The sequence below is a fragment of the Procambarus clarkii genome, chromosome 9 (genome assembly GCF_040958095.1).
Source record: "Procambarus clarkii isolate CNS0578487 chromosome 9, FALCON_Pclarkii_2.0, whole genome shotgun sequence".
Taxonomy (NCBI): domain Eukaryota; kingdom Metazoa; phylum Arthropoda; class Malacostraca; order Decapoda; family Cambaridae; genus Procambarus; species Procambarus clarkii.
Genome location: NC_091158.1, coordinates 26,520,876 through 26,537,856, shown reverse-complemented (window position 1 = coordinate 26,537,856; position 16,981 = coordinate 26,520,876). Strand labels below are relative to the sequence as shown.

The following is a 16,981-nucleotide window of genomic DNA, read 5'->3' as shown; positions in this document are numbered from 1 at the left end:
GTTCAGAAACAACGGGTCCGACGCGAGACATCGCAAGACCCCAAAAAACCAACCGGCAGGGCAAGCCAGGAAACCAAAGAAGGCGGAAGGATTGCCGCCAGAACAGTACCCGAACCAAGGGGTACGAACAAACTGCAATAGACCAAGACAAAGAAGCACACCACAGGACACAGGCTGAAAAACGCCCAAGAAGCCCAGGAACACACGCAGAACACCCCTGCTGCAGAGGAGACAGGAAGAAAGAGCAGAAGCACAAAAACCCCAGGAAAACAACCAGGGGTGGACAATCAGGCAGGGACAGAAAAAAACCCACGCACATGAGAGGGCCAAAACAGGTACCCGAAGACCACGAAAAACAACAAGCAAACCCCCATACGCAAACCCCGGGCACAAAACAGCAGCAAAGTGCCACACCACATCCGGACACAGGAACAAGGACACACCACTGCGAAACATGGTACCAATGCACACGTGCAGTAGCATCAACAGGCACCACCACAACATGCAACATGTAAAGAGCAACTCCCTTCTGCAAAGGCAGAGAACGGAGCAGGCAGACCCCAGACAGGGCCAACAGAGACACGACAAAACCCAGCAGGCCCAGAAGCCTGCACACCAAGCGACCGACGGCGGAGAAACCCCGCTCGATACCTGCCGGATGGGGTACTGGGAGCTCATTTACACCCCAAGCCCGGCCCGAGGCCAGGCTAGACCGGCCAGAGGGTGGCCCACCAGGCAGCTGCTTGGAGCGGCCCGCAGGCCCACATACCCCCACAACCAGGATGGGCCGGAACATCTATCCGAAAACAGGCTAATGTGCCCCGGAAGTCCACGGACTTACCAGCAATAAGGCTTATGCTCACAAGTAGGTCATGTAACAACCGCAGACCTCTGATGGTTATACAGTGTTCCCCAATTGTGCCTATAGCACCACTGCACTCCACTGGTACTATCCTGCAAGTTCTACCAGATAGGCAGGACCCAAGAGCCAGAGCACAAACCCTGCAAGCACAGCCAGGAGCCTTACCAGGTGAGTACAGAACCAACCCACAACCCCCACACCACACAACATGGAAAAAGGTGGGTCCCCAGAATGACACTAGCATGGGTTGGACATGAACATGAGGGGGACAGGAAGGGTTGAAAAAAGGACAGTCACTGGTGTGCGAACGGTCTCAGTCGTACAAAAATGTACCTAAATAAAGACAGGTATATAAACAACACTGCATCCAGCGCCCAACCAAAAGACGCCAGACCGCAGACACTCACCTGGCGAACGGTGGCACAAACGTGACATGACTCAACCATGTCCAGAAGAACCTGGGAGCACCGCCTGGTTGATACCTGGTTGATGGGGTTCTGGGAGTTCTTCTACTCCCCAAGCCCGGCCCGAGGCCAGGCTTGACTTGTGAGAGTTTGGTCCACTAGGCTGTTGCTTGGAGCGGCCCGCAGGCCCACATACCCACCACAGCCCGGTTGGTCCGGCACTCCTTGGAGGAATAAATCTAGTTTCCTCTTGAAGATGTCCACGGTTGTTCCGGCAATATTTCTTATGCTCGCTGGGAGGACTTTGAACAACCGCGGACCCCTGATGTTTATACAGTGTTCTCTGATTGTGCCTATGGCACCTCTGCTCTTCACTGGTTCTATTCTGCATTTTCTTCCATATCGTTCACTCCAGTACGTTGTTATTTTACTGTGTAGATTTGGTACTTGGCCCTCCAGTATCTTCCAGGTGTATATTATTTGATATCTCTCTCATCTTCTTTCTAGTGAGTACATTTGGAGGGCTTTGAGACGATCCCAATAATTTAGGTGCTTTATTGCGTCTATGCGTGCCGTATATGTTCTCTGTATTCCCTCTATTACAGCAATCTCTCCTACTCTGAAGGGGGAAGTGAGTACTGAGCAGTACTCAAGACGGGACAACACAAGTGACTTGAAGAGTACAACCATTGTGATGGGATCCCTGGATTTGAAAGTTCTCGTAATCCTTCCTATCATTTTTCTGGCTCTTGCAATATTTGCTTGGTTATGCTCCTTAAACGTTAGGTCATCAGACATTATTATTCCCAAATCCTTTACATGCTGTTTTCCTACTGTGGGTACATTTGATTGTGTTTTGTACTCTGTATTATGTTTAAGGTCCTCATTTTTACCGTACCTGAGTACCTGGAATTTATCACTGTTAAACATCATGTTATTTTCTGATGCCCAGTCGAAAACTTTATTAATATCAGCTTGAAGTTTTTCAATGTCTTCAGCCGAGGTAATTTTCATACTGATTTTTGTCATCTGCAAAGGATGATACGAAGCTGTGACTTGTATTTTTGTCTATATCTGATATGAGAATAAGGAAAAGCAGTGGTGCAAGGGCTGTACCCTGAGGTACAGAGCTTTTAACTGCACTTGGACTAGATTTTATATGGTTGACCGTTACTCACCGAGTCCTGTTTGACAGAAAACTGAGTATCCAGCGTCCTACTTTACCGGTTATTCCCATTGACTTCATTTTGTGTGCTATCACTCCATGGTCACATTTATCGAAAGCCTTTGCGAAGTCCGTGTATATCACATCAGCGTTCTGTTTTTCTTCTAATGCCTCAGTGACTTTGTCGTAGTGCTCAAGTAGCTGTGAGTGGCACGATCTTCCCGTTCGAAATCCATGTTGGCCTGGGTTGTGAAGGTCATTGGTCTCCATGAAATTGGTGACCTGACTCCTAATCACTCTCTCAAATACTTTTATGATGTGCGATGTTAGTGCAACTGGTCTATAATTCTTTACCAATGCTTTGCTCCCTCCCTTGTGTAGAGGGGCTATGTCTGCTACTTTAAGTGCATCTGGTATCTCCCCCGTGTCCAAGCTCTTCCTCCACACTACAGTACAACCTCGATTCAACGTACCCCGATTCAACGAATCTCCGGCTAGTTCGCACACTTTTCAAGCCGAATTTACTCACCCGGTTCGACGAACAATGGTTCGCCGAAGCGGGGGATGTTCGGATTTGCTTACGATGTCTAGACAGAATTCACAGACTGGTGGAAAACTTTTCCATTCCATCACAGATGACAATTAATAATTCCCTCATATGACAAGTTCGATCACACAAGTGGACCGCACAAGTGGACCGCACAAGTGGTCCACAAGCTTACAATGTTGGGACAGAGTTCACAGAGTGGTGGAAAACTGTCTCATTCTATCACAGTTTACAATTAATAATTCCTTCATAAGACAAGTTGCATCACACAATTAAGTGGACCACACAACAAGTGAACCATATGAACCAAACACCAGCCAGAATGGTAGACACAACAAGTCAACCACATGAACCAGATACCAGCCAGAGTGGTCCACACAAATGAACGATCGAGTTTCCATAATTTTCGTTCACTGATTTGTGGCAGACGTATCTTTGTAAATTAATTTAAAGGCTGAAGCGTGATTAGCTAGCTACATGTCATAAAATCTCCTTATAGACATTTTCTGTGATAAAACAAGGTGAGTGAGAGTGGACAGATAAGGGAATACTGTTCTGTAAACCTCACTTGGTTTTCCTTCTTCTGTGTCGTTATAGTTCAGTGACCCATGACTTTGAAAGTTTCAGACTAATAAATCATTTCTAAAACCAATGCTTTAATAGCTTTTTATTATCCTAATTAAACTAAACTAAATAAAACCAAAAATATACTGTAATATGATAAGACATCTGCTATTTGAGAAATTATTTGTTATTGGAACAACTCCAGCGTGAGCGAGTGGACGGGTCTAATCCCTGTACACACAGCACCATGCGTTTCTCGTTTCATTTCGTCGCCACAGTTCAGTGACTACGGCTTCGAAATAATAAAATTAATAAATCAGTTCTAAAATAAGTTTTTTATATCTCTTATTATCCTAATAATGTTACTAATCTAAATAAATAACCTAAAAATATATAATATGATGTAAATCCAATATTTGAGATAAATTTATGTTACTGGATCTGGCTTAAACACCAGCCTACTGGAGGGTGTATAGACCTAGTCTGCGTTTATACAGTAGGCACCCAGTGCCGTTAGCTTTGTCTGCGTGCGAGTGACGTGTTTGTCCGCCGGTGAAAGAATAATCGTGGAATTTACCATTTTTTTGACTACAGCTTTATTAATATACAACAAGATGTCTCAAGGGCTTGCTAATCGTGCTGTATCTGCAAAGAGGAAGAGAAGTTTTTTATCCATTGAGCAGAAATTAGACATGATAGAGAAACATGAACGTGGCTACTCTGTTACTAGGCTGGCAGCAGAATTTAATGTCGGGAAAAGTACGGTGTGTGATATCAAGAGACAGAAAGATGATATTAGGAAGTTTCTTGCTTCGAGTGATAGTGGTGCATTAAATAAAAGGAAAACAATAAAAGGTTCTGCAAATACGAATTTGGACAAAGCTGTGTATAAATGGTTTAACCAGGAGCGCTCTGTGGGTATGCCACTTGGCGGCGACGCCATTAAGACAGCAGCCGATAAATTTGCACAAAAGATGAACATTCCAGATTTTCGAGCAAGTGAAGGATGGTTGCAAAGATTTAAGAATAGACATAATATTAAGAACAGGAAAGTTTGTGGAGAATCATTAAGTGCAGATACGGATTCAGTCGAGCCATTTAAGCGTAAATTAAATGATTACATAATAACAAATGATCTAAGGCGTTTTCAGGTATACAATGCCGATGAAACAGGCTTTAATTGGAAATGCTTGCAGAACAACACTTTGGCAACTAGGCTAGATGAGAGTGTTCCTGGCCGTAAGGTAAACAAAGAAAAAGTTTCTGCCATGCTGTGTGCAAATGCAGACGGAAATCACAGAACAAAGTCCGCCATTGTGGGGAAGTCAAAAAACCCAGGTGCTTTGAAAAATTTAATGAACAAGCTACCTGTGGTCTACTACAGCTCTAAAACAGCTTGGTTTACTGGAGATATTTTTGTAGACTGGTTCAAAAATCATTTTTGCAAAGAAGTAAGAGATTTTCAGATAAAGAAGTGTGGAGTGAGACGGAATGATGTCAAGGCATTACTCTTGGTTGACAATGCCCCAGCACATGTAGGGCTCGACAAATTAACGTCACATGATGGACGCATCAAATGTATGGCCTTGCCTCCCAATACCACCTCTCTGATCCAGCCAATGGATATGGGTGTTATATATGCAATGAAAAGTCTCTACAAACGAGCAATGAATAAAGAAATCATGGTGGTGTTTGAGTCAGATGAAGACAAAAGACAAGGAACCGATTCGCAAGGTCAAGCAACACTGGAACGTTACCAAAAATACTCAATTAAGGAAGGCATTTACAACTGGGCTAAAGTTTGGGATGAAGTTCAAGAGTCAACATTAAGAAATTGTTGGAAAAAACTCCTGTTGCTTGATCATGCTGATGAAGTGACTGAGGAAGAAATGGATTTTGAAGGATTTTCAAATTATATTTATCAGATTCAGATTCAGATTCAGATGTTTATTCAGGTAAGGTATATACATACAAGTGATGTTACATTAATGGATTGATATATAGATAGAGCTAGTACATACAATGCCTAAAGCCACTCTTACGCAATGCGTTTCGGGCAAGAAAAACATTAATATCTAGGACTTAATACTAATTGAGCATAAAGAATAAAAAGTGTTGAGAACAAATACAAATAAAGATAAAAAAAGGGGGAACATGACTGAAAAAGCAGCACAAATACAATAGGTTGACAAACAGTGTTGATTAAAAAAAAAGAAAATAACAGACATGGGTTGACAATAGAGGAGTGAGGTAGATTACAGGGAATTTATTAGGTAGTGTTTAGTTTTTATCTTAAACTGGTTGAGAGGGGTACAGTCTTTAACATGGTTGGGAAGGTCATTCCACATTCTGGGCCCCTTGATTTGCAGAGCATTTCTAGTTAGATTAAGACGTACTCTAGGAATATCAAAACTGTATTTATTTCTGGTGTGGTGCTCATGGGTTCTGTTACAACCTTCTATGAAGCTTTTAAGATCAGGATTGGCATTATAGTTTAGCGTTTTATATATGTATAATACACATGAGAGAATGTGCAGTGACTTAATATCTAACATATTCAGAGCTTTGAGTAGGGGTACCGAGTGATGTCTGGGGCCAGAGTTGGATATTGTTCTAATAGCAGCTTTGTGTTGGGTAATTAGAGGACGTAAGTGATTTTGGGTAGTAGAACCCCAAGCACAAATACCATAGTTGAGATAAGGATAGATAAGGGAGTAATAGAGAGTCACCAGGGCAGGGCGTGGTACATAATATCTGATCTTAGAAAGAATGCCCACAGTTTTTGAAACTTTTTTTGATATATTTAGAATGTGTCCCTGGAAATTCAGCTTGTGGTCAATGAGAATGCCAAGGAATTTGCCATCTAATTTGTTACAAATTTGGGTATTGTTTATTTTGAGATTTATATGACTAGAGGATTTATTGCCAAACAGAATATAGAAAGTTTTGTCAATGTTAAGGGTGAGTTTGTTGGCAGTTAGCCAAAGATGGACTTTATTTAGCTCAGTATTTACTGTGGCATTTAGAGCAAGAGGGTCAGGACTGGAGTAAATGAAGGTTGTGTCGTCAGCAAATAGAATTGGTTTGAGGTGTTGGGAGGCATTTGGAAGGTCATTAATGTAGATGAGAAAGAGGAGAGGGCCAAGTATGCTGCCCTGAGGAACACCAATGTTGATGGGTAGGGTGGGAGAAATTGTATTATTCACAGAAACATATTGGAGCCTGTCAGTAAGGTAGGACTCGAGGTATTGTAGGGAGTGTCCTCTGACTCCATAATGATGTAATTTAAGAAGAAGGTTATGGTGGTTGACAGTATCAAAAGCTTTACGCAGGTCCACAAATAACCCAACAGGGAACTCCTTTTTATCAAGAGCTGTATGAATCGAGTTAAGCATACTAATAAGTGCATCGTTAGTGCTTTTTTGGGTCTGAAGCCATATTGGCAAGGGCTAAGTATATTGAGTTTGGCTAGATATGAGTAAAGCTGCTTATATATAAGTTTTTCAAAATTTTTTGACAAGTTTGGCAGGATTGATATAGGTCTGTAGTTGTTAACATCTGTGGGGTCACCACATTTGTGGACAGGCGTTACTCTCGCTTTTTTTAGAATATCTGGAAAGGTTTGGAGTTCAAGTGACTTGTTGAAGAGCAAAGCAATAGCAGGGGCTAAAGATCTGGAGGCTTTTTTGTAAATTAAAGTTGGTATCTCCTCAAGGGCACCAGACTTGGTTTTAAGGGAAAGGATTATCTCATTGACGTCAGTGGAGTTAATAGGCTTTAGGTACAGAGACTGTGGATAGTTACCTGTAAGATAGTCCTTAATGTCAGTACTGGAAGATGGAATATCATTTGCAAGGGATGAACCAATGGAAGAGAAGAACCTATTGAACTCAATAGCAGAATCAGAGGCTGAAAGCTGACCATCGTTATTAGACAGGAGAGTCGGTTTGTTATTTAAAGATTTCTTTGATCCCAATATTTGTGAAATTGTGCTCCAAGTTTGTTTAATGTTGCTCTTTATTTGAGTAAATTTATCTTCGTAGTATTTAGTTTTGGCTCGTCTAATTATCAAGAACTGCGTGCCGTTGGTGAGACGGAGTTGACGCTTAACGATGTGGAGGAGTGGTTAGATATTGATGCAGTCGATCCACCCATTGGTCATTTAACAGATGATGAGATTATACAAAATGTTACTGGCATTGTTGACGCAACGGAAAGGAAGATGAGGATGAGAATGATAGCAGTTTACAATCTGCTTCGTGTGCTGATGCATTGTTCTATGTTGAAAAACTCCTTGATATTGTTTCACAAACTGACAATCCAGAGCTACCAGGCTTTTATCAACACCTAAGGATGATGAAAGATATTTGTCTCAAGGACATGACACAAAGAAGGAAACAAATGAAAATGAGTCAATATTTTTCACGAACTAGCAGCAAATCAATCAACACAGCCATACCCAGCACCAGCACAGCCGTACCCAGCGCCAGCACAGCCGTACCCAGCGCCAGCACAGCCGTACCCAGCGCCAGCACAGCCGTACCCAGCGCCAGCACAGCCGTACCCAGCGCCAGCACAGCCGTACCCAGCGCCAGCACAGCCGTACCCAGCGCCAGCACAGCCGTACCCAGCGCCAGCACAGCCGTACCCAGCGCCAGCACAGCCGTACCCAGCGCCAGCACAGCCGTACCCAGCGCCAGCACAGCCGTACCCAGCGCCAGCACAGCCGTACCCAGCGCCAGCACAGCCGTACCCAGCGCCAGCACAGCCGTACCCAGCGCCAGCACAGCCGTACCCAGCGCCAGCACAGCCGTACCCAGCGCCAGCACAGCCGTACCCAGCGCCAGCACAGCCGTACCCAGCGCCAGCACAGCCGTACCCAGCGCCAGCACAGCCGTACCCAGCACCAGCACAGCCGTACCCAGCACCAGCACAGCCGTACCCAGCACCAGCACAGCTGTACCCAGCACCAGCACAAAAGCAGCTGAAGCCAACACAGCAGCAGCGAGCACCAGCAAAGCTGATGCAAACATCTAAAAACATCGTGTGTGAAGTGAACAATTAGAATAAGTGTTAAATTTAAGTGTGTACATAGTGTTAAAATTAAAGTTGCAATAATTCCAATGTACAATAGTTTTCAAGAACTGTATTGTAGTACTCAACATACAGCAAAACCACTTTTAATAATACAGTGTTAACGGCTTAATGCACTGCAGTACCTATTTACTGTAGAGCATTCACAACTTCACAAAACTTCAAGATGGACATAACTCCAACAATAAGGTAAATACATGAATTACAGTATTTTTAGTAGAGTAGTAAAATATAGGTACAGTAAGTAATATGATACAATGCATTTTTATTGTGTACAAGAAAAAAAAAGACACTGACGCAAACGCCTCTTGAAGGTCACCTCTTGCAACGAATCCAACGCTCCAACGAACTGGGGTTGGTCCCATATAGTACGTTGAATCGAGGTTGTACTGTATACCGAGTGCCTGTGCTACCGGTACTTTGCATTTCTTTATAAATATTGAATTCCATGAGTCTGGACCTGGGGCCGAGTGCATGGGCATGTTTTCAATTTCTCTTTCAAAATTTAGTGCGCTCGTGTTGATATCAGTTATATTTACAGGGGTTTGAATATCCCGCATAAAGAAATTGTCTGGATCTTCCACTTTCATGTTGTTTACTGGAGTGCTAAACATGTCCTCATACTGTTTTTTTAGGATTTCACCAATTTCTTTGTCATCCTCCGTGTATGAACCTTCACTTGTACGAATAGGTCCAATACTGGCAGTGGTTTTTGCTTTTGATTTCGCATATGAGAAGAAATATTTTGGATTTTTCTTTATTTCCTGAATTGCTTTCTGTTCTAACTGCCTTTCTTCAGTTTCATATGAGTTTCAATTTCCGCTCGATTTCTTCAATCTCCCTATTTAAATTATTCCTTCTTTGACGGGAAATTCGTGTCTGCATAAGCAGTTTCGTTATTTTTTTCCTGCGTTTATAGTGTCGTCTGCGTTCTCTTTCTACGTTAGATCTCTTTCTGGCTTTCCTCAAAGGAACATGTTTCAGACAGACTTGATACGCTTCCGAAGTCAGTTTTTCTATTCCTTCTGTAGGACTTGTATTACTTAGAACAGTTTCCCATGGAATGTTTGTAAGTTCCCTGTTTATTATCTCCCAGTCTATCCTTTTATTATTAAAATTGAATTTACTGAATAGCCCCTCTCGCTTTATCAACGTTTTAGGTCTATTCTGAGTATTGATGGTCGTTTGCACTTCAATGAGCTTGTGATCTGAGTATGTGGTATCTGATATCGTAATGTCTCTGATAATGTCTTTATTGTTCGTAAAGACCAGATCTAGAATATTTTCATTTCTCGTTGGCTCCGATATCTGCTGATTGAGTGAAAATTTGTCACAGAATCTAAGTAGTTCTCTAATCTGTGGTTGGTTAGGTCCCGATAGATTTCCTGGTATAATATTATTGTTTGCTATTTTCCACCTGAGACTAGGCAAGTTGAAGTCACCTAGGAAGATAATATCAGGTATCGGGTTCTCCAAATTATCAAGGCTATTCTCTATTTTGTTTATCTATTCTGTGAATTCCTCAGCCGTTGCATCTGGCAGTTTGTATATTAGAATAATCACTAAATTTATTTTCTCTATTTTTAATCCCAGTACCTCTACCACCTCATTTGTAATGTTTAGGAGCTTTAGGAAGACAGAAGAGTTAGGGAGGACATGATCACCACATTCAAGATTCTCAGGGGAATTGATAGGGTAGATAAAGACAGGTTATTTAACACAAGGGGCACACGCACTAGGGGACACAGATGGAAACTGAGTGCCCAAATGAGCCACAGAGATATTAGAAAGAACTTTTTTAGTGTCAGTGTGGTTGACAAATGGAATGCATTAGGAAGTGATGTGGTGGAGGGTGACTCCATACACAGTTTCAAGTGTAGATATGATAGAGCCCAATAGGCTCAGGAATCTGTACACGCGTTGATTGACGGTTGAGAGGCGGGACCAAAGAGCCAGAGCTCAACCCCCGCAAGCACAATAAGGTGAGTACAATTAGGCGAGTACCCCAACACAGATATACACAAGCACCCCACACCCTCCCCTCACACAGCATCCCCCCCCCCTCCACACATACACCATCCCACACACCCCCACACAGACATACACAAGCACCCCACACCCTCCCCTCACACAGCATCCCCCCCCCCTCCACACATACACCATCCCACACACCCCCACACAGACATACACAAGCACCCCACACCCTCCCCTCACACACACACACACCCACACACAGACACCCCATCATGAGCAAGGCTCAGGGCTGCTGGCACTCACCTGGTACTGTGGCCACACAGCACCACCCCACACAGCACCACACCACACAGCACCACCACCCCACACAGCACCACCACCCCACACAGCACCACCCCACACAGCACCACCCCACACAGCACCACCACCCCACACAGCACCACCCCACACAGCACCACCCCACACAGCACCACCACCCCACACAGCACCACCCCAGCGTGAGCAAGGCTCAGCCTGGGGTGCAGACGACACAGGGCTGCTGGCACTCACCTGGTACTGTGGCCTCTCACTTCACGTCAACCCGGAGATTGTAGCCGCGCACTTAAGGTTGAAATGAAATCAGAGGCGAGTGGGGGGGAGCGATAATTAGTGGTGAAACGTATGGCAAACAAGAGAGAATAATCCTACAAACTAGTGTGCGGCCATGCTGATGTGTGGAGCTGACAACACTGGCGCCGCTCAGGCCGCCACCACCACCCCGGGGCCAGCCTCCCCCCTCTCTAGGGCCCCTCACCAGCCCCATCTCAAGGCCCCTCCGGCCCCCCACCCTCCTCACACCTCACAATACCCATTCATTACCCACCCACCATTGTAAAAATTACAGTAGTGACCACTCCATAGACCAAAAACGCTGATGGGTTTCAGAGTCTGACTTAAACTCAGTGTTGTGAACGCGGCCAACAAAGTTTTGGGACTTTTGTGTTCCTTATGGGGCTGTTCCCGCCAGATATATGAACAATATCTCTACCAGCGAGTATATATAAACTCAACTAGACTCAAGCACATTTCATGACGACCAGTTAACGTACTTATCTGTAGCGAGTAGGTCATCCCAATAATATACTCGCTCCAAATGCATTAGCCTAATGAGAGAAGCAAAGCTCTTCTTAATACTAATTATGGAACTCAAACCTTTCCCTACTTCCAATTAACCTTTGGAGAACGGTGAGGTGTTGCCCGAGCATATAAGCAGCAGAGTAGCGAATAATAACTCACGGGAGACATCTCCCGTCACGCAGGGTGCAGTCGCACCTCCACAGATCTCCATTATCATCTATTGATACTGGAAATGGCTCAAAAGGGCCACCACTTATGGGCTATTCATGCCCAAGCCACCTTTTGGGTGGCTTAATCTTCTCTCTCTCGAATAATAACTCCTGTAAATTCACGGGAGACATCTCCCGTCACGCAGGATGCAGTCGCATCTCCACAGATCTCCAATATCAGCTCTTGATACTGGTAATGGCTCAAAAGGGCCACCACTTACGGGTTATTCATGCCCGTGCCACCTTTTGGGTGGCTTAATCTTCATCAATCAATCAATCGAATAATAACTGACCATTTGGTCCGGGAGACATCTCCTGTCATGCAGGGTGCAGTCGCGCCTCCACAGATCTCCAGTATCAGCTCTTGATACTGATAATGGCTCAAAAGGGCCACCACTTACAGGCTATTCATGCCCGTGCCACCTCTTGGGTGGCTTAATCTTTATCAATCGAATAACAAATTAGATGTAATTTGTAACAAATTAATGTAATTTTGTAACAAATTAGATGGCAAATTCCTTGGCATTCTCATTGACCACAAGCTGAATTTCCAGGGACACATTCTAAATATATAAAAAAAGTTTCAAAAACTGTTGGCATTCTTTCTAAGATCAGATATTATGTACCTTGCCCTGCCCTGGTGACTCTCTATTACTCCCTCGTCTATCTATATCTCAACTATGGTATTTGTGCTTGGGGTTCTACTACCCAAAATCATTTACGTCCTCTAATTACTCAAGACAAAGCTGCTATTAGGACAATATCCAACTCTGGCCCCAGACATCACTCGGTACCCCTACTCAAATCTCTGAATATGTTAGACATTAAGTCACTGCACATTCTCTCATGTGTATTATACATATATAAAACGCTAAACTGTAATGCCAATCCTGACCTCAAAAGCTTCATAGAAGATTGTAACAGAACCCATGAGCACCACACCAGAAATAAATACAGTTTTGATATTCCTAGAGTACGACTTAATCAAACTAGAAATGCTCTGCAAATCAAGGGACCCAGATTGTGGAATGGCCTTCCCAACCATGTTAAAGACTGTACCTCTCTCAACCAGTTTAAGATAAAAACGAAGCTATACTTAATAAATTCCCTGTAACCTACCTTACCCCTCTAATGTCATCCAATATCTGTTTTTTTTTAAAGAGCGCTGTTTGTCGACAGAATTGTATTTGTGCTGCTTTTTCAGCTATGTTTTCATTCCATGTTTTCATTTTATTCTTTATGCTCAATTAGTATTAAGCTTTAGTCATTTAAGTTTTTCCTGCCCGAAACGCTTTGCGTAATAGTGGCTTTAGGCATTGTATGTACTAGCCCTAACTATAAATCCATCACTCTTTGTAAAATCTCTTTTATGTATGTACCTTACCTAAATAAACATTTTGATTTTTTTTTTTTTTGAATAATAACTCATCACGCACCACTCCTGAGCCAGGTAAGTCCACTACGGGCTCACCATAGCCCGTGCTACTTGGAGCTTGTTCCGAGTAGCTGAATCTATAACAACAACAACGAATATAATAACTGGTGAGGTCACGACCTCTCCGTAGGATGCAGTCGCACCTCCACAGATCTCCAGTATCAGCTAATGATACTGGTAATGGCTCCAAAGGGCCACTGCTTACGGGCTATTCATGCCCGTGCCACCTTTTGGGTGGCTTAATCTTCATCAATCAATCGAACAATAACTAGTCTACTTTCAATTGTGGTTTAGGACAAACACTTGGGAGATACTGTACCGACTCTCAGTGCGCTCAACTCACACCATTGCTCGCCAAAGTATCACCTGCATACTTCTGTATACTCGACGAAATATATATATTCTCTTAGTGTTTGTGTTTATTGACACTATATTTTACGTAACAATAGAAGCGCTACATCGGTGACCCCGGAGTGAAAAGAACACCTTAGATAAAAACGAAGCACTACCTAATAAATTCCCTGTAACCTACCTTACCCCTCTGTTGTCAACCCATGTCTGTTTTTTTTTCAAAACAACGCTGTTTGTCTGTAATAATTTGTATTTGTATTTGTGCTGCTTTTTCAGCCATGTTCCCCCCCTCTTTTATCTCTATTTTTATTTGTTCTCAACACATTTTATTCTTTATACCCATTAGTATTAAGCTTTAGTCATTAATGTTTTTCCTGCCTGAAACGCTTTGCGTAATAGTGGCTTAGGCATTGTATGTACTAGCTCTATCTATTAATCCAACAAACTTTGTAAAATCTCTTTATGTATGTACCTTACCTAAATAAACATTTATTTATTTATTTATTTACCTGGTCGCAAACTAGATCTTCGTCATGGATTTATCTACCAGGTTTATTTATTATTTATTTTTATTTATTTATGTATATACAAGAAGGTACATTGGGATTGTGAGGATACATAAAATGGTAATTACAATCTTGTAAAGCCACTAGTACGCGCAGCATTTCGGGCAGGTCCTTAATCTAAGAAAATTTAAGTAAGTAATTACTTGCAAAATTTATAAAAAATGATAACAGTTGCAAGGCAAGGAAAAAAAAGATGAGAGAAAATTGAAGGTATATTAAAGCACATAGGTAGCTCAGGTGGATAGCAATGACAGCTTGAATGGTAGTTGACAAAAATTGGTAGGCACAATACAGCATATGGCTAGCACATATGCCATATTAGTGCATAATATAGTGAGAGGAGAGCAGAGTTAGGAACATAATATCTTATTTTAGAGAGTATACCAACTGTCTTAGAGACTTTCTTAGTTATGTGTTGAATGTGGGTGCATAAGTTGAGTCTCTTGTCTAGGAATATGCCAAGAAACTTGCCATCATTTTTATTACTGATGTTAATGTTGTCTATCTGTAGCTGAATTGCATTCGATGATTTGCTTCCAAATAAGATGTAGTAAGTCTTTTTTATGTTTAATGTTAGTTTGTTAGTTGACATCCATAAGTGGACTTTTTTAATTCATTATTCACAACATTATTTAGTGTATGTGGGTTGGGTCTGAGTAGATAAGGGTAGTATCGTCAGCAAACAATATAGGTTTAAGAATATTAGAGACATTAGGCAGATCATTTATATATATATATATAAGAAATAGAAGAGGTCCTAAGATGCTGCCCTGTGGCACTCCAACGGTAATTGGTAGAGTGGAAGAAGTTGTATCATTGATGGTTACATATTGGTGTCTGTCACTAAGATAGGATCGGATGTAGTCAAGGGCAAGGCCTCGGATTCCATAATGCTGGAGTTTAAGTAAGAGGTAGTTGTGATTAACAGTATCAAAGGCTTTTCTTAGCTCAATGAAGAGTCCAATCGGAAACTCATTTTTGTCAAGGGCTGAGTAGATAACGTCAAGGAGACTAATGATTGCATCATTGGTGCTCTTTTGAGACCGGAAGCCAAACTAACAGGGGCTGCATGAGTATGTCGAATTTTACGAGGTAGGAATAGAGCTGTTTGTAAATAATTTTTTCAAATATTTTTGATAGAATGGGTAGATTTGATATTGGTCTATAATTGTTTATGTCCGCTGGATTGCCTCCTTTATGGACTGGCGTTACTCTTGCTTTTTTGAGGATATCAAGGAAGGTGTGACACTATATATTTGTTGAACAGTAGTGCTATGGCTGGGGCTAGGGCATGGGAGGCTCTCTTGTATACAATGGATGGAATTTCACTGGTGTTCCTTGCCTTGGTTTTTAGAGAGTGTATGATGGACACAACATCTGCCGGGCTGATTGGTGAAAGGAGAAGAGAGTTTGGATAGCTGCCTGAGAGATATGTGTTAATATGTGTCTGAGTCTGTGGGATTTTACTCTTTTTGTGGCAAAATTAGCACCAACCGATGAAAAGAAACTATTAAATTCATTTGCCATTTCTAAATCAATTGACGGTATATCCCCATCATTGTAGAGTTTTATTTGGTTATGTGAGTGTTGTTTAGTTCCTAGGATACAAGAGATTGTTTTCCAAGTGCTTTTCATGTTGCCTTTTGATTCATTGAATCTATTCACATAGTATGCAAGTTTAGCCTTTCTTATGATACTGGTAAGCATTGATGAGTACCTTTTAGCTACTTCCTTTGAAACTAGGCCAATCCTAAGTTTCTTTTCATATTCATGTTTCTTGTTGATTGAGTTGAGAATGCCACTTGTGAGCCATGGATTGTTTAATCTTTTGTCAGTTACTTGCTTGGTAAGAAGGGGACAATGAAGGTTGTAGAGGCTTAGAGTTTTGGAGAGGAAGAGGTTAGCTAATGAATTTATATCCTGGGTATTATTGAATTCAGAATCCCAGTTAATATTGTGAAGTGCATTTTGTTACGGTGCCCTCTCCTATTGCTTTCGTTTGCCGGCTTAAAGAGTCATATCAGCTCTCCCTACTGATTCTCTGAGGTTCAGGGAGTCTATTGACATATGTGGCGACCAGACCGGCTGCCAGTAAAAGGAAGGAAGTTATATTATAAGTTGTAAATAAAGGAAAATTGGCGCCCTGTTATAAAATGAAACAGTATCTCCTACGGCAGATATGACCTTTTGGAAGAGACATTAGCCGATCGCGGATTGGCCGACGTAGGTCGCGGGCGACAAATCAGGGCCCGCCATGACGTCACCGAGTGCCCCGGGCGGCGCCAACGTCAGAGTTGTTCTGACCTTGGAAGCGACAGGACGCGCCTCGGTCTGCTCTCAAGGATTGGAGGCTCTGCAAGCCTTGTTCAGTGGATTGAGCTGGCCATCGCAGTCCATCATAGTTATTGGAGACCCTGCGCTTCTGGGAAGCAAAAGAGGAACCAAGTTCAGTGAGCAGAGAAGTGCCAAACTTGGAAAATAGTCGGCGACGACGCTGGGCGGCGCCGCTGGCTGGACGTTGAGGTCTGGAAGGTGGGCGGGCAGGCCTAGCTGTGACTGGGGTCACATCCACTGAGAATCTTGGAAGGACGACACCGTGCCTAGGACAAGGAGCAACGCCTTGTGGGAGAGGCGAGTGTGGGGAAAATAGTGATTAGCTCAGCGCCCATCGATGAACCAGGATTGGGGCAGCTG

At 42.8% G+C, this 16,981-nt stretch overlaps 2 protein-coding genes across 2 annotated transcripts in view; one reads left to right on the top strand and one right to left on the bottom strand.

Annotated features, from left to right (window-relative positions):
• Positions 1-11,374, bottom strand: part of LOC123766092 (double-stranded RNA-binding protein Staufen) — a 343,924-nt gene extending 332,550 nt beyond the window's left edge. The window contains exon 1 of the mRNA XM_069321293.1: positions 11,160-11,374. The gene's annotated coding sequence lies outside the window, so the exon portion shown is untranslated. The remainder of the gene's footprint in view (positions 1-11,159) is intronic.
• LOC123766269 (tigger transposable element-derived protein 7-like) overlaps positions 4,157-16,981 on the top strand; it is a 57,793-nt gene continuing 44,968 nt past the window's right edge. The window contains exon 1 of the mRNA XM_069321422.1: positions 4,157-5,497. Within this exon, the coding sequence (XP_069177523.1) occupies positions 4,157-5,497 (1,341 nt within the window). The remainder of the gene's footprint in view (positions 5,498-16,981) is intronic.